Genomic DNA, 26,912 nt, shown 5'->3' with positions numbered 1-26,912 from the left:
TGTCTTTAATGTTTGGAGTCTGGTTTCCAAGTTAGTTTTTTGTCAGAGTCTGGGTGTGGCTGTTGTTAGAAGTGGCGTTAGATAAACCATGTCAGCTTTTGAGAAGCCTCAGATCATCTCCCATATCCAGAAGGGCCTCAACTACACGGTGTTCGACTGTAAGTGGGTGCCCTGCAGCGCCAAATTTGTGACTATGGGCAATTTCGCACGGGGCACCGGCGTCATTCAGCTGTACGAGATCCAGCACGGCGACTTGAAGCTGCTTCGAGAGGTGGGTGCCAGGTCGAGACGACCCAATTCCAGGCTATGGACTGCCGTAGGGGGCGAGTGCATCTTCTGGGGTCTACGTTCCTCTTTGCCACAACCTTCGTCCTCCGTTCCCCCAAAGCATAATTTGAGCTGTGCAGGACGAGAGAAGTTGATTGCAGATTGAGAAATGCTTCGGATTTAAAGCTTGTCTTTCAAGTTCTGAATGATCCGCAGGCCAGTACCTACACGCCCTGCCAACCCCTTCCCGCCAAGCCCAGTACAGGAAAGCGCTAAGTCTATTGGAAGTGACGTTAAGATTTCGCAAGTAATTCAGGACTAGGCATTTTGCGATTGTTTGTAGAGAATATTTTAGTAGGAACAGGTATTAAATGATCGTTCATGCAAGTAGAACCAAAACAGGTACCAGGATACCTGCAGTGTAGTTGAAAGAGAAACCATACACTTTTCATTCTTTCAACTAGTATCAACAGAGTACCTGGTATTCCCAGGTATGTGAGTGGCAATGTCGCCTGTCCCATGGTGTTTATTTTCTAGGGGAAGAGATAATCAGTTAAATACGAACCAAGATGCATAAATCAAACCGAGTTCTCTAACGCAAACAAACGCGGTTCTATGAGAATAAAAAGAGATTTGAACTGAGTAGAATCTATCTAGGCCAAGCTAGGAATAGAGAGTAACTTTTCCATAGGAAACAGCATGTGTGGAAGCTCAGTGATAGGAGATGGTTCATGTCCTTGAGAAATAAGTGTGGTAAGCAGGAACCAGACGTTGCAAGATCTGTAGAACATTTAAAAATATATCCCTTTTAAAAGAAAAAAAAAAATAGGACATCATTGCAGGGCAAGACCAGATTTACAAGTTTTGTAAAGATCACTGATGAAAGAATTGGAGAATTATGACACTAGCATTTACAATTGTTTTTTGGAGACAGGTTCTTGCTATATTGCCCAGTCTGGCATTGAATTTGGGATCCTTTTGGCCTCCTGAGTAGCTGTAACTATTCAAGCACGAAACACCATGCCAGACTAATAATTAGCATTCTATGGCTGTTTACAATTTTAAAAATATCTTTTTTTTTTTTTTTTTTTGGTGCTGGGGATCGAACCCAGGGCCTTGTGCTTGCAAGGCAAACACTCTACCGACTGAGCTATCTCCCCAGCCCATAAAAATGTCTTGATTTGGTTCCCTGAAAAAAAATTATCAGCCTTAATCAGTTGCATGCATAGAGTTTTAATAGACTACCAGTGCAGGGAAAGTTGAGAACTCCAGGGATCAAAGACTAGGGAGAGAATCGACTTGGAGGAGATAGGAGTTAAATGAGTAAGTAAAGGATGAATACCTTTTGGATAGGCCAGCTTAGATTAGAAGATAGTTGTGGTGCTGCCTACTTTAAACTTTCCTGAGTGCCTGTTTTCTTGTTCAGTTTGTTCTCTAGCCAAGCATTCTACTCAGAGTTTCCAAACATGGCTGTTTTCTACCTTTCTTTATATTCTTCATCACTTAGCTTCCAGTTTTTTTGTTTTTTTGTTTTTTAGTTATTGGGAATTGAACCCAGGGGCACTATACCACTGAACCACATCCCCAATCCTTTTTATATATATTTTTTTGAGACAGAGTCTCATTAAGTTGCTGAGGGTCTGGCTAAGTTACTGAGGCTGACCTTGAACTTGTGATCCCCTTGTCTCAGCCTCCTGAGTTGCTTTGTTAGTGCACCACCATGCCTGGCACCTGTTGCTGTTCTACTATCCCATTCAGATTTTCTGATGTGTGAAGACCTTCCTGATCCCCACACAAAGTAACTTTTCTTTACATTGCATTCCTGTAATACTTATTATCCTTATTACCTATGCCAGAAATATACATTTTGAGCCATTTCTGTCTAACTGGATTTTAAACTCCTGGAGAGTAGGACAATGTGTTTCTTTATAACCACAGTGTGTGGTTTATAAGGAGCAACTGCTCAATAAATTATTTGTTAAAAGAGTGGGTGAATGTATGTCTAAAGTGGGATATAAGTTGGGAATTTTCAATGTTGATTTAGTGATTATTAGTCAAGTTGGAGTAAGGGGCTTGAACAAATGGGAAACATTGAAATACCAGAAACTTAAAAGTGAAGTATTAGGAATAAGTGCTAAATTGGAGCTCAACCAGAGAGCATCTATAGACTTATGACCTTTTTATTAATAAGAATTATGATTTGTACATATTTCAGTTATACACTTATTCCAGCAAGTGAAGCAGTATTCTTTGTCTCTTAGAGTTTCTAGAGAATTCTAGCAAATAAAATAACTTTTTAACTAAAGGAGTATCTGTTCATAATAGAACACTTAGAAAATATAGATAGGAAAAAGAAGGAAGTATCACCCATGATCTCAATCTCAGGAATAACCACTTTTAAAAATTTCACCTGAATCCTTTGTGTCTGTTTTTCTACAAGTTACTGAGAACTTTCTCTTTCAAGATACTATGCTAATAAAAGGACCAAAGGTACTTGGGAGATGAGTCCCTTCTCCTAAAACACATACTGTCTAAAAGGGGAATAATGCAAACAGAATATGTATTTAGGAACTTTAGTTATATTTAGCAGTAGTGGTGCAATGGAAAAGAAACAGGGTAAGTACAGGTTCTTTGATTCTAATCCCTTACTGTGCACCAGTATCATCTGGGTGTGTTTCGTTATTGTTTATGTGTGAGCATGTTTTAAAATGTTGATGCCTTGGTCCTACCCCTAAAAATTCTTGGTGCAGAGGTATTCAGTTTAGACTAAGGTCCCAATATTGTTTTTTTTTTTTTTCCTTTCTTTTCTACCAGGTAATTCTAAACCATTGGACCAGATGGATAATTTATTAAAAGCTTAGAAAACAAACTTGATTTATCATGTTAGAGCTACCCCAAGACATGCACCAAAGCCTATGCATCTAAGACTAGGTACAAAGGAAGCAAGTCAGTCTTTGTTGATATGGCCCTTGTCTCATTACTCCAAGGACTGATAGGGAACAGAGGGCAGGGCCTCCAAATACAGTTGAAAAGTTTGTGGCACAACATCAAATATGTATAGCCAGTGTTCTCATCTCTTTTCCCTTCAACAAGTCTTCCCTATGTGAGATTTCGTCAGTTTATAAAGTGCCACTTTTTTCTAATTGGCACAAAAATACCATATGGACAGGGATGACCCTGAAAAATGAAATCACAGTTGTGAATGTTTATACTATAAAAATTAGTAGTAAACTAATAAAGGTCTGCTTTTTTATCCCCCATGTTGAATTCATTGCTTATTAGCATTTGGTTGACTAAACCTTTTAATGTTAATTAAGTAGTGCCAGGATGTGGAGGAGGAAGTACTGACAAGCTGTACTAGACCTACCCACAGACAGAACAAAAATAACTTGCATGGGAATTATCGATCATGGGCTTCTGTAATCATGTTAGCATATAATTGTAGCAAAGAATACCAAAAGCTAGATCAGGTAAACCATCACTGAACGTCATTTTCAGTATCACACAGCAAAAATTATTTATATTTACTGTTTTCTTGTGGAAGAATCTTAGACCAAATAGATCTCCATTTAATTTTAACCATCAGTTTTCTGGCAAAAAAAAAAAAAAAAGTTACTGACAAATTCTGTGCATCTTTTCTTTTCCTTAGCTAAAATATTTGACAGAATTAAGAGGGAGGCTTTTCGTGGACTATAAAAAATTAGTTTCAATAATGTCCTCTCAGTTTAGTTGCTGTTATGATTTCCATGAACATCTGAGGAAAAAGAAACACATGTCTGCTTTTAGAAGTCTGTTATCTCACAGAGCTCAGCCCTTCTATGCAAAGTGCAGCCCTTGCTGCATGCAGAAGACAAGGTGTTAATATATTTTAATTTGCTTTTAATATAGTTCAATTTGATTTTTCTCAACAGATCATTTGTATCTATATAACTGTGTTTCTTTGATACAAAAAGAATATGAGGGAGCATAATAATACCATATGCTGATCTTGTAAAGGTCTGAATAAGAGCAAGGTATAGTGGCCCGTGCCTGTAACCTCTGTGACTCAGGAGGCTGAGGCAGAAGGATCACAAGTTCAAGGCCAGCGTTGGAAACTTAGACTCTGTGTCAAATTTTTATAAATATATAAAAAGGACTGGGGATATTGCTCAGTGGTAAAGCATACTTGGATTTAATCCCCAGTTCCTCTCCCAAAAAAGACACAAGTGAATGTAAAAAACAGGATATCTGAATGTAGGTTTAATTCATACCTGTGACATTTAGCTCACCAATTCATTTTAGGACTGGCACACTTATTTGGTATTTCGAATATGACTCTCACGTTTACAGAATAGGGGTTATATAATAATAAAATTGTTGTTTAATGAATTCATACATAGACCTGGAGTAGCCTCCTTTGATAGAAAGAACTTGGAGACTACCTGGCACTTAGGACCTAAGCTTCATTCTGTGAAGCTGTTTCCTCATCGTGAAAGTTGTGTTCCCAACACTTAGCTTACAGGTGTTATCAAGAGAAAGGATGGTCTCTTCTGGAAGAATGTCTAGAACAGTACCTAATATGTAGTGGAAGAACATCTAGAACAGTACCTAATATGTAGGTGTTTGATATATGGATGGTATTTTCAAGATTGCATGTAATGATTACCAGAAACTGCTTCAGAGCCATGGCACATGAAGACCTGCTGGGAGAAAAGGGAAGGAAAAAGAAATGAGATCCAGCATTGGTTTCTCTCTCCTCAGCACTAGGGCTGAGGGACTAGTAGATGTTCATGTATACCTTCATTCAAAAAGTGGTGAGCACCCACTAGGTGTTCAACAAATGAGAGAAGTTCTTGTTCTCATGGAACTCACATTCTAGAAAGGAAGGATATAGATAATTCAATGAATAAAATATTGTAGTTGGTAAGTACAATAAAGATTAAGTAGGGTGAGAGATGGTGATCTGGGCTTTCCACTTAAGTTTGGAGGGGCAGTGAAGGTCACTTTGAGGACGTTGCATTTGAACTAAAATCTGAATGAGGAGAAGGAGGGAGGCATGATGATCTGGGGAAAGAGCAGCCCAAGCAGTGGAAAGAGTAAATGCAAATGCCCTTGCATAGAAATAACCTTGGTGCGTCTGAAGAACCCAGAAAACTCATTGGTGTGGCTGGAGTGCAGTAAAAAGAAAGGGAGAAGCAGGACACAGTCACAGACAGGTGGGGGCAGATTTCAAAGCATTTTGTATATTTGGTATCTCATAGGTCTTGATGCCACTTGGTGAGCCTGTGCCTCTTAAACATAGACATATTTTACTTCTTTCCTTACTTTTGGAATCTATGCAGTGATAAAGGTGAAAATATCTAGTATAAGGCCTGTTATATAATAATAGGCTGATCCTCAGTTCAGTTTCTTTCTTTGGAAGGTATCAATTGTCAAATGCGTGCCTAATGAGTATCAGAGAATCTATACTTTGTGTTACTCTTGGGGACATCATGAAATATTGGAGTAGTTTGTTCTGTCTCAGCAGAAGGAAATAAACCTAAATATGCAGAAAATGGTCTAGAAGGGTGAGGATTATTTTTAAAAAATATAAAAAGGATTCATTTTTTTCCCATTTTTCTTTTGGTTGAATTTCTGTAGGGAATGTGTTGCTTTTGTAAGCATGAAGAATTTTCAATTGGAAAGGTCGTAAGAGAATAAGTGAATAGTTTTGTCTCATTGAGGCTGACAATTAATAGGAGGTGTTATAGGTCAAGAGTTGTGGCATGGAGCAGGCATCAGTAGTAGCCTTATCGAATTCCAGATTCCAGAGTTTCCAGGGACCAAAGCAGCAGGAAAAACAGTTTTACTCATGCGATTATATACGACACTTGGAGGAATAGCCTTTTAAATGAAAGAAATCTCAAAAGATTGACTAATCCATACTAATAATCTTGTCTTGGTACACACAGGTGAACAAATCTCTTTGCATTAAAAAGTTCCCAGAGCTGGGCTTGGTGGTGTGTACCTGTAATCCCAGTAGCTGGGGAGGCTGAGGCAGGAGGATCATGAGTTCAAACCCAGCCTCAGCAATAGTGAGGCACTAAGCAACTCAGTGAGATCCTGTCCTCTAAATAAAATACAGAATAGGACTGGGGATGTGGCTCAGTGGTTGAGTGCCTCTGAGTTCAGTACCCAGTCTACCACCACCCGCCAAAAAAAGTTCCCAGAGCAAGTGGGACATAAGCATCTTCAGTTTTTAGGACTCTGCAGGGAAAACTATAAGACACATAAATGTCTTTGTTTCTGCAGCCATCTGGAAAGAATAGTATCTCCATTATGGTCTCATTTCCACTGAGGATCTTAAAGAATATCACATTAAATGCTGACACTCATATTTGCAAACCAGTTGAGATGGCAGAGTTGTAAGCATTTGAATGTCTCATTTGAGAGATAAGAAAAGCAAATTAAAACTCTTTGACAGTTATATACTTTTAAATTAGGGAAAATGGCTAAAGAAAGAATATGATAATTTTTAATCAGAAAATGTTTTAATTGCCTTTTATATTATGCATCTTATTTAAACCCCATAATAGAGCCATAAATGTTGTGGATTATAAATAACTGCTTACATAAATAATGTTTCCTCTCTTCCCTGCTGCTATCAAGATTGAAAAGGCCAAACCCATTAAATGTGGAACATTTGGTGCAACATCTTTACAGCAGAGATATTTAGCTACTGGAGATTTTGATGGAAACCTTCATATATGGTAAGATTATTTAGACAGATATGCACTTTCTGATTGTCTTACTACTCTTCCTCAGAAGGCATTTGTAAAATGTTAATTTTAATCATAAAAGTATGGAAATCCTTTTTAACATGCATTTTAATCATAAAAGTAAAATGTTAATTTTAATCATAAAAGTATGGAAATCCTTTTTAACATACATTTCTAAATTTCACATGGAAAATCCACTGAAAACCTATTTTCATTTAGATATTTTGAATAATATTTTCAATATTTATTTCCTCACATGCTGTTCGTTGCTTGCATTTAATGCCCTTTTCCTGTTAAGGATACAGTATACAAGAAAACACATATATAACATTGAAAAATTCTTGTTTATATTTCAGCAGAAGACTTGGCATTACAGAATGATGCATTGAGTTTTTGTTTAATTTTTAATCGTTTAAAGTTTGCCCTTTTTGTGTGCATGTGCGGTGCTGGAGATTGAACCCTGAGCCTCCTGCATGTTAAGCATAAAGTTTGCTCTTTTTCTTTATTTTTAAAAATGCTTTAACATTTAAGCACAACTTTTTAGGAACACATCTGTTGAACAAATCAAGGTAAACCTGTTTTGAACAAGCATAATCACAATTGTTGCCAAATGCCTTTAATTCTTATGTCTTACCTATAGCTACTTCTTCATATTTAGAGTTAAATGAATTGAAATTCCTCTTTAATTACTCCTCAGGAAAATCTGTTATTTTGATTGTTTAAGTATACAGTAGTGCTCCAGGAAAAACTATATTTCCCACATCCTGGGGAGGGGTACTGGGTATTGAACCCAGGAATACTGTACCACTGAGGTATACCCCTCCCTTTTAATGTTTTGAGACATGATCTTACCAAGACATGATCTTCGCAAGTTGCACAGCTGGAACTTGGAATCCTCCTGCCTTGATTTTCTGAGTTGCTGGGATTATGGGCATGCACCTTGTGTCCACCCCTTCATTGTGAGTTTTTTGTTTTTGTTTTTGTTTTGTGGTGCTGGAGTTGAACCCAGGGCTTTATGCAGGTGAGGCAAGCACTCTACCAACTGAGCTGTATCTCCAGCCTTTCATTGTGTTTTCTAATATGACCTTTGTTGAGTCTCACTTAGACTGTCCATCTTTATCTTAAGATCATAACATAAAACAGAATGAAAGTGATTTCCCCTTGCTTCAACTGCTTAGTAATTAAATTAGTATTTAGTCATTATTTCTTATATACTGTATCATATATTTTCAAAGAAATTGGGAAAAAAAAGCCAGTTTGGTTTTCTTTTTTAATATTTCTTTAGTTGCCAGTGGACCTTTATTTTATTTATTTATATTTAGTGTTGAGACTCAAACCCAGTGCCTCATACATGCTAGGGAAATGCTCTACCACCGATGCACAACTCCAGCCCCTGGTTGTTTTTTTTTTTTTCAAAATAAATATTTTTCAATATAAGAACATGTAACAACACTGTTGACCATCTCCCTAACAGTTTCCTAGTATAGTACAAATATTGCCAACTTGTTTTCATTGATAAGTCTTTACTTTCATGTTTAAAACAAGTCTCATTTTAAAGTCTGTAAAAATTGTAAAACAGTTCTTTTAAGTGGAATTACAATCCTGTTTTGTCTTTTGATTCTTTCATAATGATGGTATAAAGTTAAACATCTTCTCTAAATTAGGCCAAACTAACTCAAATATTTTTAAAAAATCTTGTTTTAGTTGTAGGTGTACACAATACCTTTATTTTATTTTTTATGTGGTGCTAAGGATCAAACCCAGGGCCTTATGCATGATAGGCGAGCACTCTACCACTGAGCCACAGCCCTGGCCCTCAAAATGTTTTTAGTGAGCTTTTACTAATCTTGATCTAATAAATTGAGATTACATTTCATAAATAGTCACCTTTTTAAAATATATGTTCTCGAAAACTGACTTACTAAGAAAAATGTGGAAAGAAGCTACCATATAAAAGCAAAAGGAAGAGGGAAATGGAGGGAGGCAATAAAGGGCTGTGTGAGCATGACCTTGACCAGCCATTCATCACCCAGCCAGCTAGTGTAGACATAAGTACTAGTGGAAGTTGGCACCTGACTGCCCTTTTCTGCACTAACTTTGAATAGATGAACTGCAGCCAGGTGGGGTACAGTTATTATGACAAGCATGAGGAATCATTAAAAACTATGTCACTGGATGAAAATCAGTATGACATTCAGTGAGAAAGAATACATTATGGGCTGGGGATATAGCTCAGTTGGTAGAGTGCTTGTATACCAACTGGAAGAAGATTGGGATCCCATCCCAGAGATCCTGCTTCATAATGTCCAGGGATGAGTCTGTGAATCTGCATTTGTTAACACGCACACCTGCTAATTCATATGTGGAAGACCTAAATAGGTCATCTTGGAAGCACACTAAGTAAAGAAGGCTCAAGAATTCAAATTCCAGGTTGAGCAATGGCAGTTCTCATTGGGGGCTTAAAAGAACCAGAAGTGGAGAGGAAATTTAGAAGTGAATATATAGCAAAACTCTTGTTTTCAAAACAAAATTTAAGTATGGCGTACTTCTTAAAACTTATTAATGGGGCTGGGGAGATAGCTCAGTCGGTAGAGTGCTTGCCTTGCAAGCACAAAGCCCTGGGTTCAATCCCCAGCACCGCAAAAAAAACCAAAAAAAACCAAAACTTAGTAATGGACTTAAATGTTTGGGACATGTGGTCTAAATAAGAAGCCATGTTTTCTGTTTAGGAATTTGGAAGCTCCAGAGATACCAGTGTATTCTGTAAAGGGCCATAAGGAAATTGTAAATACTATAGATGGTATAGGTGGCCTAGGAATTGGGGAAGGAGCACCCGAAATTGTGACTGGAAGCCGAGATGGTGAGTCAATGTATTCTATGTATTTAAAAAAAAATTTAATGGAGATCTATGTGCAATAGAATGTCGTCTCTGCCTGGAAATCCCCTTTGATCACCTTGACCCTCTAAATCTAATAGTTTTGCTCTGCATTTTTAATAGGCAAGTTTGATTGCTTACCCCTCAATTGTTTCAGACTTTTGGATATTTTAAGATAGAGCCATAGCACTTACTATTTTAGTGTTGAATAATTCAACTACTAACGATGATAGTTTCCTCTGAACCTTGAAGGATTTAAAATGTCTTTACAGGTTTTTGAGGCAGCTGACAATATAGTGTGGGTGGCAGCTTTTCATTTTCTTTTTTTTAAAAAGCAGAATCAGTACTTGTGAAAATTGTCATATTGACAGCTGCCTGAAAACTGAAGTCCCGTAGTACATCCACAGGGTATGGTGGAGAGCTGCAAGGGCACCAGCGGGGCTTTTCAACCCTGCGGTACCAACAGGGGCCAGATCTCTTGGTGTCTGAATTTGTTCCGAACCACTCTCATGGAATCTGGAGTTTTTGTTGCTTTCACAAGGGCTCCAGGAGAGGTTGATAGCTTAGTTGGTTTGGCAAGTTTTTAAATGGCTGCACAAAACTGAGGAAATTGTTTTAGAAGAAAAGTTCTCTTTGTTACTTGAGAGCAGCTGTTTTTAAAATCATTTTTTTTCCAATCATAAAAGCAGCATGGAGCAGAAGGAAAAATAACAAAGTCTATCACATTACTACAACTATTAGATTTTTCTTTTCCTTTCCAGTTTTATATACAATGAGCATAGTTATAAGCATGAATGCTATTATGTGTCTTACTTTGTTCATTTAATGTTTGTCATACACAAATATTGCTCTTTCCATAATTATTATTTTAATGACTATACAATATTCCACTGTATGGATTTACCATAGTGTATTTAACCATGCTGCTACTAATAAGCATTCAGTGTGCTTTAAGTGTTTTGTTTATTGTTTTGGGAGAATGACTTAAAAATAATGAAGAAACACTTATTGTTATATACGTGACTCTTTTGGAGTACACATGTTTTATGATTCTTAAAATTTGATGTCAAACTTTCCTAAGTACTTGTTTACATTGTCAGCTGTAGTGGGTAAAGTAGATTTTCATTCTACCCTACTGGCATTCATTTTCTTTTTGTTTTTCCTCTAATTTTATAGATGAAAATGGCACTCCCAACTTGTATAAGTGCCTTTGTACATTTGCTTAGTAGTTCATGAATTGTCTTTTTATGTTCTTTACTAATTTAACTATTGCAATTTTACTATAAATCTTACTAATTTGTATAAGCCCTCTAGAGTAAGATGATAATCTGTTGTCATATTTGTGGGAAGTTTTTTCCTCCTTATAGGAGCCTTTTAATGACCAGTTTTATCCCTGGAGAAAAATCCAGTGGGCTCTCTCCCGCTTTCTGAGTTTATTATTCCTTTGAGGGATTATTTGCCCTTTTCTTCTTCTCTGCCAGATATTGCCTTTGGGGCGTTTTATTTAATGCATTTACATTTCTTATAAGCAGTGACACTAGTTAGTAGTTCCTCTAATATGAATTAACATGAGGAAGTTGAATTAAATTGAGAAGAAATATTTGTTAATTTTACTTAATATTTCCCTTTTCACTATTGCTCCAGGGAAATTAAACTTAATTGTATATGAAATAGTAGTTTAAAACACATATAAGAAACCTTGGATGTAAGAATTAGAGCTTATTCTTCTGTATAAAAAAATGCCAAAGGTCATATGGATAGTAGGGGGAAAATAAAAATTAAAACCACACTGATATTATTCTAAATAAATAATACATCAGTTTTAAGCCAAAACAAAATAAGGCTTGGTTTGAATTACATAATATTTGTGTTTATGTGATCAGTCATAACTTGTAGATAACTTAGGAATAGTTGTTGGGTTTTCTGTGTATCTAATTACTTGGAAATCATGTCAGACAGTAACATAAATAAAACAGCCAATTAGAAGTCAGAAAAATGTGAATATTTTTCAGCTGTCTTCATAACTATATTATTGCCATGTGCAAGGAAGGCATTGGAAGAGAATGCAGAAAGAAAATGTGATCACTTACTATTGAATTTTGCCAACCAATTTTTATTCCTGACAGGAACTGTGAAGGTGTGGGACCCAAGGCAGAAGGACGATCCTGTCGCCAATATGGAGCCTGTGCAGGGAGAAAACAAGAGGGACTGCTGGACTGTGGCGTTTGGTAAATCGCTGAAGGACTCTCGCATTTGAGGTTCAGATGGAAAAAAGCCCGGTGCTTCAGAAAAGCCCCAGGAGCCTCTGACTAGTCTGTTTTGTGGATTATTCTGATGGCTTACTGAGGCAAATATATTGGTTAATGTCAGCCTCCAGGGCCAGGGTTTGAATCTGAATTCTGCTACTTATCATGTGGCTTGAGGCAAGCTACCAAATTACTGTCCCATGGTTGTTTCCTTTACAAAGTAGAACTAATAGAAGAACCACTTAGTGGTGGTGTTTTGAGAATTCAGTGAGTTAATAAACACAAAGTGCTTAGAATTGTGTTAGGATTATTGAATGTTCAAAGGATTTTCCATTATTATTATGTGCTTCTGTTTAATTAGGTGATATTGACCTAGTTTAGAACCCACTGCCATTAATGGGTCTAAGCAGAGCCTCAAATGTGAATGATAACCTGACAAATCTTACATTTTATGCAGTGTTTACTTCTAGAAAATATGTGCCATTCCAAAATTATTTCTTACAATTCAATAACTTTGTTCATTTATTCATTATTAATATATTAATATTGACTTTGTAGGATGAATTGATGCTTGCTCTAGGATTTCTTACTGAGCACCAAAATTAATTTTTGCTTTTAAAGGATATAAGACAATTTTAGCTTGAACCTCTATTTTATTACTGCTTTTACTTAGTATAATCCTATAGAGATAACAGGAATGAAAAGTAGAATTTGACAATATATATGAACTCTTCAACTTTTTATGTTTTTTTTAAATTAGGCATTTAGTCTTCCAACTTCTTTTTTAAAACTTTTATTTTATTTTTAATCAACCATACACAGCATATATATATATACACATACATATTTATGGAATACAACATGTTTTGATTTATGTGTACTTTGTAGAAGGGCTAAATCAAGCTACTTAACACGCATTACCTATAAAGGGATGAATATGTCATTCTAGGGCATTGATTATTTAAATTAAAGGCACATGAAAGGTAGCAGATGCAAGATAATCACTCTGAATCTTCCTGATGTTTCTTAAAAGCAGATGAAATTCCCATGTGAAAGATACAACATCCTTATGCTGAAGAAAGAGAAGCCAAGACCAAGAGAATTCTGTGAACCTTGTTTTTTTTTTCTCTTCCTGTCCCCACCACTCTACCCATCCTCTCACTCCCCTCTGTGTAATACAAAGTTCCTTCATTCTTCTGTGCCCTCCCCCCACTATGGATCAGTATCTGCTTATCAAGGAAAACATTCGGCCTTTGGATTTTTAGGATTGGCTAATGTCACTTAGCATGATATTTTCTAGTTCCATCCATTTACTTGCAAATGCCAGAATTTCATTCTTTAAGGCTGAGTAATAGTCCATTGTATATATATCCCATATTTACTTCATCCATTCATCTGTTGACGGGCACCTAGATTGGTTCCATAGTTCAGCTGTTGTGAATTGAGCTGCTATTAACATTGCTGTGGCTGCATCACTGTTGTATGCTGATTTTAAGTCCTTTAGGTATAAATTGAGGAGTGGGATAGCTGGGTCAAATGGCAGTTCCATTCCAAGTTTTCTGAGGAATCTCCATACTGCTTTCCAAAGTGGTTGCACAGTCTACAATTCCACCAACATTGTATGAGTGTACCTTTTTCCCCATGTCCTTACCAACACTTATTATTGCTTGTATTTTTGATAATTGCCATTCTGACTGGAGTGAGATGAAATCTTAGAGTAGTTTTGATTTGCATTTATCTAATTGCAAGAGATGATGAACATTTTTTCATATGTTCGTTGATTGATTATATTTCTTCTGTGAAGTGTCTCTTCAGTTCCTTAGCCCATTTATTGATCAGTTTATTTGGGGTTTTTTGGTGTTAAGTTTTTTGAGTTCTTCATATATCCTGGAGATTAGTGCTCTGAGGCGTGTGTGGTAAATATTTTTTCCCATTCTGTAGGCTCTCTCTTCACATTATTGATTGCTTCCTTTACTGAGAAGAAGCTTTTTAGTTTGAATCCATCCCGTTTATTGATTCTTAATTTTATTTCTTACACTTTAAGAATCTTGTTAAGGAAGTCATGTCCTAAGCCCACATGATGAAGATTTGGACCTACTTTTTCTGCTATTAGGCACAGAGTCTCTATTCTAGTACCTAAGTCTTTGATCTACTTTGAGTTGATTTTTGTGCAGGGTGAGAGATAGAGGTTTAATTTCATTTTGTTACATATGTATTTCCATTTTTCCCAGAACCATTAGTTGAAGAGGCTATCTTTTCTCCAGTGAATGTTTTTGGCACCTTTGTCTAGTATGAGATAACTATATTTGTGTGGGTTTGTCTCTGTGTCTTCCATTCTGTACCATGGGTCTGTGTGCCTGTTTTGGTGCCAATACCATGCCATTTTTGTTACTGTTGCTCTGTAGTATAGGTTGAGGTCTGGTATTGTGATGCTTCCTGTTTCACTCTTCTTGCTAAGGATTGCTTTGGTACTCTGAGTCTCTTATTTTTCCAAATAAATTTCATGATTGCTTTTTCTAGTTCTATGAAGAATGTCATTGGGATTTTAATAGGAATTGCAACATATCTGTATAATGCTTTTGGTGTATGGCCTTTTTGACAATATTAATTCTGCCTATCCAGGAGCTTGGGAGTTCTTTCCATCTCCTAAGGTCTTCAGTTTCTTTCTTTAGTATTCTGTAGTTTTATTGTAGAGGTCTTTTACCTCTTTTGTTAGATTGATCCCCAGATATTTTATATTTGGGGAGCTATTGTGAATGGGGTAGTTTTCCTAATTTCTCTTGCATTGGATTCGTCACTTATGAATAGAAATGCATTTAATTTATGGGTATTGGTTTTATATCCTGCAGCTTTGCTGAATTCATTTGAGTCCTAGAAGTTTTCTGGTGGAATTTTTTGGTTCTTCTAAATGTAGAATCATGTCATCAGCAAATAAGGATAGTTTGAGTTCCTCTTTTCCTGTTCATATCTCTTTAATTTTTTTCATCTGTCTGATTGCTCTGGCTAGAGTTTCAAGGATGATGTTGAATAGAAGTGGTAAAAGTGCATCCCTGTCTTGTTTCAGTTTTTAGAGGGATAGACTTCCAACTTCTAAAAGATTATTGTATTATAACTGTGAACAATAATAGAAACTTAAGATATGTATTCTTTTTTAAATTTTTTTAAATGCACACATTTATTTTGTTTATTTATTTTTTGTGGTACTGGGGATTGAACCCAGGGCCGTGTGCTTGCGAGGCAAGCACTCTACCAGCTGAGCTATCTCCCCAGGCCCAAGATATGTATTCTTAGAGAAATTCCAGGATCAGCATTTAGAATGATTATTTTTGAATTGGTATGTTATTATCTTTGTATCCACGAAAGCCTTTTCATTGTTGATCTCAGGGACATTAAGTACAATGTGGCATAAAAGGACATTAGATTTTAACCTGCTTTAGCCTCCCCAATAACTAGAACCACAGGTGCACTCCATTATGCCTGGCTTGAGAATTTTGTGTGTGTGTGAATGCCAAGTATGTGTAAAGCACTGTGGGCAGGCAGGGGTAGAATAGGCACGTATTTTAGCTTCAAGAAACTTGAGCAACTGAGGCAGTAGGAACACAAGTTTGAGGCCAGCCTTGCAACTTTGTAAGACCATGTCTCAAAATATTTTTTTTTAAAGGGGGGCTAGGGCTGTCGTTCAGAAGTAGAGCATTCCTAGGTTCAGTTCCTAGTAGCAGAAAAAAAAAAGCTTGTAGTTCAGTGAAGAGGACATAACATCTTCACAAAATGCAGTATAAGATAACAGCAGTAAAGGACACTGAGAGGCATAGGTAGATGCAGAAGAAATCCAGAGGGAGAGGTGCTTGGGAAGGAAGAGCATTTTGAGCTCAGACTAAAGATTCATAGGATTTTAACACTGAAATTGGGAGGAAATTTCAAGCATGGGGAATAACTAGATAGTGCCCATGAAAGTATCTTGAAGGGAATAGTGGTGGACATAGCTTTCCAGAAAGCTCTAACTATGTCTCTAACCAATGGCCAGAGGTGTTTGGGTATTCTGGAGGTAGTAGTAAGCACTTGACGGTTTTTGCACTGATGAGATGTGGTCTGAGCTTTAAAAAAAAAAAAAAAAAAAAAAAAAAATTAACTGGAGATGTCTGATGGGAGAAGTGAGTGGTGCTGGGATATGAGTGCAGAGACTTTTTGCAGTCTTCCAGGTCAGAGAGGTAAGAAACAATGAGAGTGGAGCAGAGAGAATGGTTCAGCAGATGATACTGTGGTAGAACAAATAGAATTTGGCCATCTTTTGGATAAGAAGACATAGAAAAGAATTATGTCTCAGACAACTGAATTTTGGGACTGATTATGGAAAGCTCCAGAAAGGGTGGCATGGTTTGTAAGGGAAGATGGTGAGGCCTGGTTGGGACATGATGAGTTGAGATGCTGGAGTATCATCTAGAGGGAAGTGTTGGGCTGCAGTTCATGAGGAGGAAGTTGGAGGCAGTTATAGAATGAAGGCACTGGGATACGAGGTCCAGATAGCCTGCACGGTGGCACGACCTCCCTCTCCCTTGTCACTTTTTTCATAGCAAAAGGTACCAGAAGAAGAAAACAAAACAAAACAAAGCAAAACAAAAAACCCTGGATCCTCCCAGGGTGAATTTGACTAGATTATGAACTTATTTCATGTAGGATCATCCATAATATTAAACATATGTCACAGCCTACTTTGCTTTAATTCCTTACAAAGACAGAATAACACAAAGAACAACATTTTGCAAAGGATATTAGTTTTAAAGCGCTTCTATTTATATTCACATATAGTTACTGCCAAGAAAGCACTAGAAGCTTAACTGCATTTGTCTTCCCAGACTCTTCTGTGTTTGAACTATAGTCTGATAGACTTTGCAGTTATAGTATATTTTCTTTCAACTTATAAACTCTTCCATGTATCCCTTCAGTATAGAATTTCAATGAGTCAACTTTTTAAAAAAATTAAATACAAAGTTAATAATCTTGACATCCTTTCAGGATTGATAAACTGGGATTCCACCTAGTGTAATTTTTTAAATTAGATTTGTTGTAAGTTATTTGTGTAGTTTCTTAATATTTTTTATCAGCCTTCAAATTAGCATTTATAAAGAACTGAAATATATATATATTTTCCCATTGTACTGGGATTTAACCCAGGGGCACTTTAACACTGAGCAACATTCCTAGTCCTTTTTACTTTTAAATTTTGAGACAGGGTCTCACTAAGTTGCCGAGGCTGGTCTTGAACTTATGATCCTTCTACCTCAGCCTCCCAAGTAGCTGGGATTACAGACATGTACCACTGAGTCAGACTCTCTGAAATCTTGTATCTTGATTTCCAGGCAATGCTTATAATCAAGAGGAACGTGTTGTTTGTGCTGGCTATGACAATGGGGATATCAAACTGTTTGATCTCAGAAATATGTCACTGCGGTGGGAGACAAACATAAAAAATGGGGTAATGTATATTCTTTTATTTAATGTATCACTAAGATATCTTTTCTAAAAAAATATTTTTTGGATTTGTAAATGGACAAAATACCTCTATTTTGTTTATTTTTATGTGGTTCTGAGGATCGAAACCAGTACCTCACACATTCTAGGCAAGTGCTCTGCCACTGAGCTGCAGCCCCAACCCATAATGTACATTCTGATGCTATTTAATTTCTCTAAGCATGTTTTTGTCTCCCTTGAATTACTGCAAAGTCCTGAAAGCACCTCTCTTAACCAATCTCATCAACTCCTCTGCCAATGATTCTTAACCTTCGGGGGCCAAACTCTTTTGAGAATCTAATGCTAACCACGTATCCTTTCTTCAGAAAATGAATACATAACTCAAATATGGTATGCACAATGTCAGGGAGTCACCAGCCCCTGAGGCCCAATTGTGGGCCCTCTGAGCCATGGAGTATGACATTAAAATAAGCAAATAAGAGCCCTGTTTTCTGCTAATATCAGAAAGTCTGAAATAATAACAGCATTCCCAACTACTTCGGAATTGTAGTTCCTGAGTTGTGCACCTTGACTGGAAAACATGGTACCTTCCTGTTTTCTAAAGGTAACTGTGATTGAACTGTGTTAAATAATGTAAAAAGGTACATTTCTATTTTCTAAATGCATCCACTGACCATGGGAACCAAAGACAAAGAAGGATAAAAAAAAAAAATAATAAAAATACTTCATGTATTGATGCAGTAGATAAAATGATTAAATGTTTTACCTGGTCATATTATATTAGTAAAGCTGTTTTGCCTGTTTAGAAGAGCGTCCTGAATATTAACAAGCCTACCAATAATATATATTTTCTTTTTTCAGGTATGCAGCTTGGAGTTTGACAGAAAGGACATAAGTATGAATAAATTAGTAGCCACATCTTTGGAAGGAAAGTTCCATGTTTTTGACATGAGAACGCAGCATCCAACCAAAGGTTTTGCCTCTGTCTCAGAAAAGGTAAATATGAGGGAAATGTCTTTCTCTGAAGAGGAATGATAACTTATTTAGACTAATAAATACAATTAGTCACCAAGGTTCCTCCAGGTCTTTATGTGAAGGGAGAGCTATTTTTGTTATATTCTTGTGGGATCTTGATGAATTTTTTTATGTGAAGAGTAATTTCCCAGAGTATCTCAGCTTTAAATTTCTTGAAAAAGTCCTCAGATAGGAATCTACTTTTGTAGTTTAGGAACAATCACAAAAAAAACCTAGGAATGTGATCAACAAAACCCAAACTTGTGTTTTCTAATAAATATATTTGTATGAATACCTAATTGCATGCCTTTCAAAATATATCAGTATATAACTATTATGTCATTTTATCACATTTTACTTTATATTCTACTTTGCTATATTAAATGAAAATATTTAAAGCACCAATTGTTGCGATTAGACCATAGTAAATATTTTAAAATATTTTATTTATTGATTTTTACTTCACCTTATATTTGGGGTAACTTAGAGGGAAACATGGTATTATAGCATTGGAAAAATAGATGAGGAAAGCAGAATAAATGGAAAATACTGATAAAAAAAGAAAGAAAGAAGAAAATAACATCTAAAGAAATTACAGGGGCTGGGAATATAGCTCAGTTGGTAGAGCGCTTGCCTCATAAGCACAAGGCCCTGGGTTCAATCCCCAGCACCTCCAAAAAAAAAAAAAAAAAGAAAAAAGAAAAGAAATTACATAAAATTCATGCTGAAATGTCTTGTTACTTCCAAGAGATGGGTTGTAAATGTGATTCTGAGCTTCCTTGATATAAAAGAAAGAGAGCTCAATAGACTAGTTGTTTCCTTGAGATTAAAATGTACAAGTTGCTCAGTACTTCACCTCCTCGCTCCCTCTCCCTTGACTGTGGATTGTGTAGGATTTCTCAAACTGTCCTATTTTGTCTCATCGTGATTATAGTCATTATTATTATTGTGTATAAACTAACTGCTTAATGAACTAAATTCTTAATAAGAAAGCCACAAATTGTAATATTGTTTTTCATTTATTGTTTCCGAACATTCTAAGTATCTAGCTACAACATATAGCACTTCACTAAATTCTTCATATACAGCTTGCCACACATTTCTCATTATCTAAAAATAGTAGTCTCCTCTCCAAAAATTTTTGGTTTTGTTTAATCCAATAATTGCTAAATCTGTCAAATAAATGACTGGTGTGTTTTAAGAGGTCATTTTCCCTCCTTTTGTGTTTTTCCTCAACTTCTAGAAGAAAAAGGAGAACTTCAAGCTATAAAATAAATTTTATTAAATTTTGACAGCTTGAACCTAATCACTTGGGAACTTTCACACCCTTAAAGTGTATATTTTGAGATATGTGTTTTTATCTGCTAATGGTAATGCTCTCAAAAGGTACTAAAATAAAAATGTCAAGACCAATCCCTCACTAATGTGACGCCAGCCCCACAGCTCCTGCAGGCTGAAGTCCTTATTTCATCCCTTGCTCTTTCCCTCCTCCCTTCTCTGTGCTCAAGTCCCCCCGCAGGGAACATAGGTAGCATTGCCCGGACGGATTTACTGCTGTCATTGAGGTGCCAACAAACCCTTAACCTTTTGGTTGTCATGTTTCTTTTTGTTTAATGTGACTGATAAAGGCCTTGGCTTCTTAAGACAGTAAACACTGTCTTAATCCCCATGGTCCTCCTTTTGAAGACTGGGCAAGTCGGATGGCAGTAAATGGAAGATATGGCTCTCAGAGCTGTGGGTTAAAATTCAGTCTATAAATGGGAACTCTACTCTTTCTGCTCAGTCTTGCTGGGAGCCTAAAACTGCCCTCAAAATGAAAGTCTATTTAAAATATCAGTTGCTACTTTTTTCCCCTAGGAAGAAGTATGTTTTTGTATTTTTTTTTTTTTTTTTTTTCAGTGCTGGGGATTGAACACAGGGCCTTGTGCATGTGAGGCAAGCACTCTACCAACTGAGCTATCACCTCAACCCCAATGTTTTTGTTTATTGAGTGGTTTCCCTCTCAGAATAAATAAGAGATATTTAGATATATAAAATTTATTCTGATAATGCATGTTAAGTGGACTCTTGATTTATTATCTTTTTTTAATCCAGTAGAACTTTTTTTTCCATAAAGCAATAAAGAAAACTGATGCTGCTCCTAATTTCTGATGGACTCCTGTAAAGTTCTGTAGCCATTTATAAAGAGGTATGCCAGAAAATAACTTAGTTCCTGTTCTAACAGCTGAAGTTGTGGTAGGAAAGATTCTTTGTTTACAAGCTTGCTGTCTAGGATGGCATGTAGCGTGTAAACCAGTTGTGTGCCTCTCATCCTGTCTAGGCTCATAAAGCTACTGTGTGGCAGGTCCGACACCTGCCACAGAACAGAGAGCTCTTTCTGACAGCTGGAGGCGCCGGCAGCCTTCACCTCTGGAAGTAGTAAGTCTCTACCAGTGCACGCTGCTCCTTTTTAAGTTACTTGTGGGTGTAAAGTAGGATTAGATTGAACATTTTTGTCTTTTTTCCTCCTTTGACTTCATTTCAATATGATTTAAGCATTCCTGGTGTTACATAACTGTTGTTTTCTAAGTATTTTTAAATGAAGTATTTATTTCACACTTAATAATTGTTAGCCTCCTTTTGACATCATTTGCCTTCATTTATATGAAACAGATTAGGAACAGTTTTTTTTTTTTACAGATTTGAAATCATATATCTTAATTATAAAAATTTTGACTCAAGAATTTGTCAAGTATCATCTTTTGTTGTTACAACACTACTTCTATAAGGTGGAATATAATTAAAATTTGTAGTTCTAGATCCTGATAATTCACTTGCCTGAATTCAGATGATGTTATTGAGAGAGAACCAAAACCAGAACCCAGGGCTCCTGATTGGTCTCCAGAAGAAACTTTGTCATTGAGTTTGCTTTCTGTGTACACAGACAGGATGAGTTACAGTTAGAACTGTGACCATGCACTGTCCCCTTAGAATTCCAAGGGCGGTAAAGTGGTAGATCCCAGGTTAGATACTTATTTAAAAATTAGGAGTCAAGTGGGATGTGGTGGCCTGCACCTGTAGTCCCAGCTACTCGTGAAGCAAAGGTAGGAGGGTTACTTGAGCCATGGAGTTGAAGGCCAGCCAGGGCTATACAGCAAGACCTCCATCTCTAAAGATAAATAAGTAAAAAGCAAAAACTAAAATAGAGTCAGTGGTATTTCTGAATACTATATTAGCAAGCAAAATACACTTGGATGGAAAAAAAACAAAATCTTTCCTTTTTTTTTTTTGGGTGCTGGGGATCGAGCCCAGGGCCTTGTGCTTGCAAGGCAAGCACTCCACCAACTGAGCTATCTCCCCAGCCCCTATAAAATCCTTTTCTATGCATTAATTCCTTCTAGAAACCAGAAGGAAAAACAGGGTTGCAGTTGGAAAGTGCTTGTTAAAGTATTTAAGGGATATAACTGGAAAAAAAAAATTCCAGAGCAAATGCTTTTGACTAAAACAATAGGTTTCTGTGGGCAAAAAACAGAAGAAAAGTTTAGGAGTTCTGGGGAACATCAGGTGGACAGGTCATTGGTAATTTGCCCAGGACCTTGGCCCACTGTTCTTCTGGATTCTTCCAGTGCAGTCTCCATCCCACATTAGGCTCTGCCAGCCCCTTAGTTAAGCTATGTAGTAGAGCGCCTTGATGACCAGACTCCTCAGGCTGCTTGCTTGAAGAATAAGTACCAGTTTTCTTGTATCCACACATGGACATGTTTGCGGCTAGAATTTTTTACTATAAAAGATTTAGTTATTTTGGTAAAGTCGGGTCTGTATGCAGTTAGAATTTCACCTGCATCTTAATATGAACTTTACTTCTAACCATAACAAGTGTCTAGTCTAATTTTCAAGTGGTTTGGAGCTTTGCTATCAAGTATTGTACTAACAAAGAGAATTGGCTTCAGGTAAATGATATTTATCTTGATTTCCATTTGTCAGTCTGCCTTGATAGCAGTACAATTAAATTGCAAATATTTATTGAGCACTTAACCAAAGGTTCCTAGAGAACCTCATCTAGTTATTTGAAATTTGTTTCTTGAATGAATAGATCAACATGCTGATTTTTTGAGTATTTGAAACACATACACACATATATGTTTAAAACTTTAATGGATAATATGGAGATTTTAGAACATATCTTTAAAAAATCTGATAAAAACTGGGAATCACGCAGGGTGTGGTGGTGTGCACCTGTTTCCAGTTAAATAACTGCAGCCTTTGTCAAGAGACATGAAAAAAGTCTGTATTTAAGCTGTTTATTCACATCTTCTAATTAAAATACTATATCGGGTTTGAAAGAAAGAAAGAATAGTAGGTTTTCTACCTATAGCCTCTTCCTTGATTTCTGCTCTGCTTCTGATTTGCTTTGTGCCTCTTAAGCTCTGGGCTTTTTTTTTTTTTTTTTTTTTTTTTTTTAAACATTTATGAAGTAAAAGGTGCTGCTGTAATTGTACTGAAAAGGCTTCACAAGGCCTTCTAAGGAGGAGTCCCTCTGCATTCACTAGAACACATCTCTAGGGGAAGGGATTTCTCCCCTTTACCCCCAAATCTAGACGAAGAAGTATTTAGTTGTTAAACTGCAGCTCATCTTATTAGTTTATAAATTTACATTTTCAGTTGAAAAACAATTATTCTTAGAATTGCTGTTTTCTTATCATTAAGCAATGATGTTTAGGTCTAAAATCTCTCCCCTGTAGCTCCTCCCTGTAGAAATGGTACACAAAAGATCCTTAGGCTTGGATCTGTATGAGGGAACTCAGAAAGTGGGGTCACATCTGCATTCTGGAAGTGTTTAGATGAGGTTCTGCAAGTCTTACAGCTCTTGCCTTTCCATGTGCTGTTTACCCATGATGTCTAGTTCAAATCTAGAGATGATTCTAAATTACAGTAAAAGATTATATACCAAGACAGTTTACTGAAGAGTGCTAGATAACCTAGACCATTCATATTAAAGAAATATAGCAAATGCAGAACAGAGATGACATTTAGAAGTTTTTAATAGAAATCACCCTTTTTCATGAAACCTTTTGGGAACAGGGTTGAGGTTGAAGGAACTTATCTTTATTTGCTTACAACTCAATATTGGAAAGATTCTTAAAATGTTTGTTAGTTTCAGTAATTAACTGAGAAATTAAAATAGTCATTGGAGTTGATGTAAAAAACGAAATTGGTGAATGCTGAGATTTATCTCCTCTTCACACTTTGATCTTGTTTTCAGTGAATACCCTGTTCAGCGGTCAAAGAAAGATTCCGAGGGAGTGGAGATGGGAGTCGCAGGTTCTGTCAGCCTTCTGCAGAACGTCACCTTGTCTACTCAGCCCATTTCAAGTCTGGACTGGAGTCCAGACAAAAGAGGGTTGTGCATCTGTAGTTCATTTGACCAGACGGTGAGAGTCCTGATTGTTACAAAACTCCAGACAGTTTGATCTGAAGACTTGGGACTTGAAAATTTCATGAAGGACTCAGAGAATTCAGGATATGTTCTGGGGTCTTCTGACTCTCATTGAACATGCTGGATTTGGCCGACGAGTAACGGTCTCAGACACAAACCTCCAGTCCAATTTCCGGCCTCTCTGTGGGCCTTTGGTGACCTGAGAGGACACTGGCTTGCTGCTGAGTCTGGGGGTACCACATTTCCAGGGCCAGTTCTTTTCTTCTCCCCTCCATTTCTCATTCAAAGTCAGGAGCTGAGCACCCTGTTGTGCACCTGTGGTCCCAGCTGCTAGGAGGTGGAGGCAGGAGGATCACTTGAGCTCTCAGGCTTAAGACCAGCATGGGCTCCATAGTGAGACCCCTGTCTTTAAATAAATAAATAAATAATATAGAATAAATTTAAAACAAAAAAATCAAAATTAATTGTTCTTTATATTTAAACATATTTTAAATTTGTTCCGTATCCCCCAAGTTCCATATTTTATTTTTAGACTTGTTGCATTTGGGTGTTTATGTTACAAGAATTGCTTCACCTGGTTTAAAACAGTTTGCCTTAGAACAACTACTCTGAATTAATCTTCGTAGATATATTTTGAGAGATTTCAGTGTCTTTTTCTGTACAGAATATTGTTTTATGATGTATCAAAAATGACACTGTCAGACTGGATTTACGTCACTGCTTTCAGCAGTGTAACTCATTAGATGAAATACTTTGATTTACAAAGACCTCTTTTTACTTAAAATATGAGAGCTAAGTTAGTGAGGCTTGGTCGTTTACTGTAATAAGTGATGTTGAGATGTAGAAGACTGGGGACTTTTTGTAGCCTTATTTTTTGTTAAAGGTTTTAAATGTATTTCATAAATAACCTTTTTTTTTTTTTTAAGCCCCTGGAAGCTTTGATTCTGTTAGCAGTAGTAATAAAGTCAACACCATCACTTCTTTGTGCTTTATAATGCACATGTACCTCTTGGTTCACCTTGTTTCTTTTCAGTCCCATACCCTTAGCTAAGCCTTGGGAGGGAAATACTGACTGGGTGACGTTCTCATTAATCTACTCTCCCCACCCCCAATCAAGAGAACAGAGCCATTGATCATGTGCAATATGTAAAATTCATGTGATTTCAGAGCTTAAAGGAGAGTTATTTGTTTGGACTATTAAGTTCAGAAAACTTTTAGTTCCCAAAATGTTTTATAGAACAATGTTGTGGGCATAATTATAAAAGTAAAAATTAATTGAACTTAAAAAAAAAATCTGTCCTCTGCCATGTTTTTTTTTCTCCCAATATTTTAAGAAAAAAATGGAAATTTTTGTGAAAATCTCTTAGAGCACTTACGTTGGTGGTATAATTAGAGAGATTTAAGTCAAGAAAAATAAATACATGTATTTCATAGTGACATACATTGTAGAATTGTGGGGGCTGGGGATCAAATCCAGGACCTCACACATACTAAGCACATGCTGTACCACTGAACTACATTCTGCAGCCCCTGAATATCCTTTTAAATATACTTAGACAAAACCTTTTTATTCTAATTTTTCATCATTATATCTCTGTTATACATCCTTGAAAGAAAAAATACATGCAAAGTTAATTTGGTAGGGCATTTCTTGCATTTCTCCAAATTCAGTTTCATCCTTGATCACTCAATTTTTATCTTGTTTCTTTTTTTTCTTCTCAGTCACTTTGAATTCAGAGTCATTTGTAATCATGTTTCTCCTTATAATATTGTCCTTTGTACCTTAAGTGTTGGACCTGGTGCTGGCAGATCTGCGTCCAAGCTGTCACTTGAATGATGCAGGTACAGATGCTAGGTGATAGCTGGGACCTCCTCCACATCTGAGGTTCTGGGGTCTCACCACGTGACATGGGCTTCCTCAGAGCACAGTGCCCGGGTTCCAAATGCGAGGGAGCATTCCAAGAGAATGGGCAGAAGCCACATTGTGTTTTCATGGCCTGGCCTCATAATTCACTTAGCATCACTTTCTCTACACACTATTAGTTGATGCAATCACAGCTCCCTTCCCAGAGTTCAAGGTGAGGAGACAAACTCCACTCCTTCCTGGAGGCTTGGCTAGGTTCTGGAAGAGCATGGGAGACGTGAAATAATGTGACTAATTTTGGGAAATACAATCTGGCAGTGATTATAGGATGCATCCCACCCACCTCTCCACACCCTTCCCTGCTCCTGATCTGTTAGACATGACTAATCAATCATGGCGCTCCTGTTTCCTGAGCCTCTCAAGCCTTATCACACTTTTAGAAGGCACTACCAACTGTTGACAGGTGAGCTCAAACTTATTTACTCTCCTGAGTCTAGAGAGCCATGACTACAGAGGCCGTCCAGCCTCTAGACCAGCAGTCATTGGAACCCCCTCCCATCCTTGGCTTTGTATGTGAGTAAGCCAAGAAATGAGGACAAACAGCTGCCGACTCCAAAATGGCACTCCATTCCTAAGTAATAAGGGGTGAGCCCTTCAGGTACCATAATGCCAAGTTTGCCAACTCGTGCACCCTCTTGCTCATGTCAGTTTGTCTGAGGTGCTGTATAATGGTTCTGAGGGCTTCCTGTAAGTATGGAATTAGAGGCAGATTTTGACAGTCTCAAATAACTCATCCAGGCTTTAGTTAAACCTGAAGGCCTGGGGCTGGGGAGATCGCTCAGTCGGTAGAGTGCTTGCCTTGCAAGCACAAGGCCCTGGGTTCAATCCCCAGCACCCCCCCCCCCAAAAAAAAAAAAAAAAAAAAAAAAAAACCTGAAGGCCCTTCTTACAACAGTGAGGCTCTAGGATCTTGAGCGCATTTTTAGTGCAAGTCTGTGCAATTTCTTTTCAGCATCCAAATATA

General features: G+C 37.0%; 1 protein-coding gene across 1 annotated transcript; it reads left to right on the top strand.

Annotated features, from left to right (window-relative positions):
• Positions 1 to 73: 73 nt before the first annotated feature.
• On the top strand, positions 74 to 25,290 carry DNAAF10 (dynein axonemal assembly factor 10). Its single transcript, XM_079110881.1, has 8 exons — positions 74 to 271; positions 6,895 to 6,995; positions 9,734 to 9,864; positions 12,006 to 12,107; positions 17,483 to 17,598; positions 18,456 to 18,590; positions 20,929 to 21,026; positions 23,851 to 25,290. The coding sequence occupies exons 1-8, from the start codon at positions 89 to 91 to the stop codon at positions 24,056 to 24,058; spliced, it is 1,074 nt and encodes a 357-aa protein (XP_078967007.1). The 5' UTR covers positions 74 to 88; the 3' UTR covers positions 24,059 to 25,290.
• Positions 25,291 to 26,912: the final 1,622 nt, after the last annotated feature.

The sequence above is a fragment of the Sciurus vulgaris genome (assembly GCF_902686455.1).
Source record: "Sciurus vulgaris genome assembly, chromosome: 14".
NCBI lineage: Eukaryota > Metazoa > Chordata > Mammalia > Rodentia > Sciuridae > Sciurus > Sciurus vulgaris.
The sequence above is the reverse complement of the archived record's forward strand: the minus strand, read 5'-3'. Positions and strand labels throughout refer to the sequence as shown.

What these genes read in the sequence shown, in the direction of transcription:
- DNAAF10 (XM_079110881.1), top strand. Translation starts at nt 89, where the DNA reads ATGTCAGCTTTTGAGAAGCCTCAGATCATCTCCCATATCCAGAAGGGC. An exon ending in TGTGACTGGAAGCCGAGATG is followed by an intron (nt 9,865 to 12,005) that starts GTGAGTCAATGT and finishes TATTCCTGACAG; the next exon opens with GAACTGTGAAGGTGTGGGAC. An exon ending in AGACAAACATAAAAAATGGG is followed by an intron (nt 17,599 to 18,455) that starts GTAATGTATATT and finishes TTCTTTTTTCAG; the next exon opens with GTATGCAGCTTGGAGTTTGA.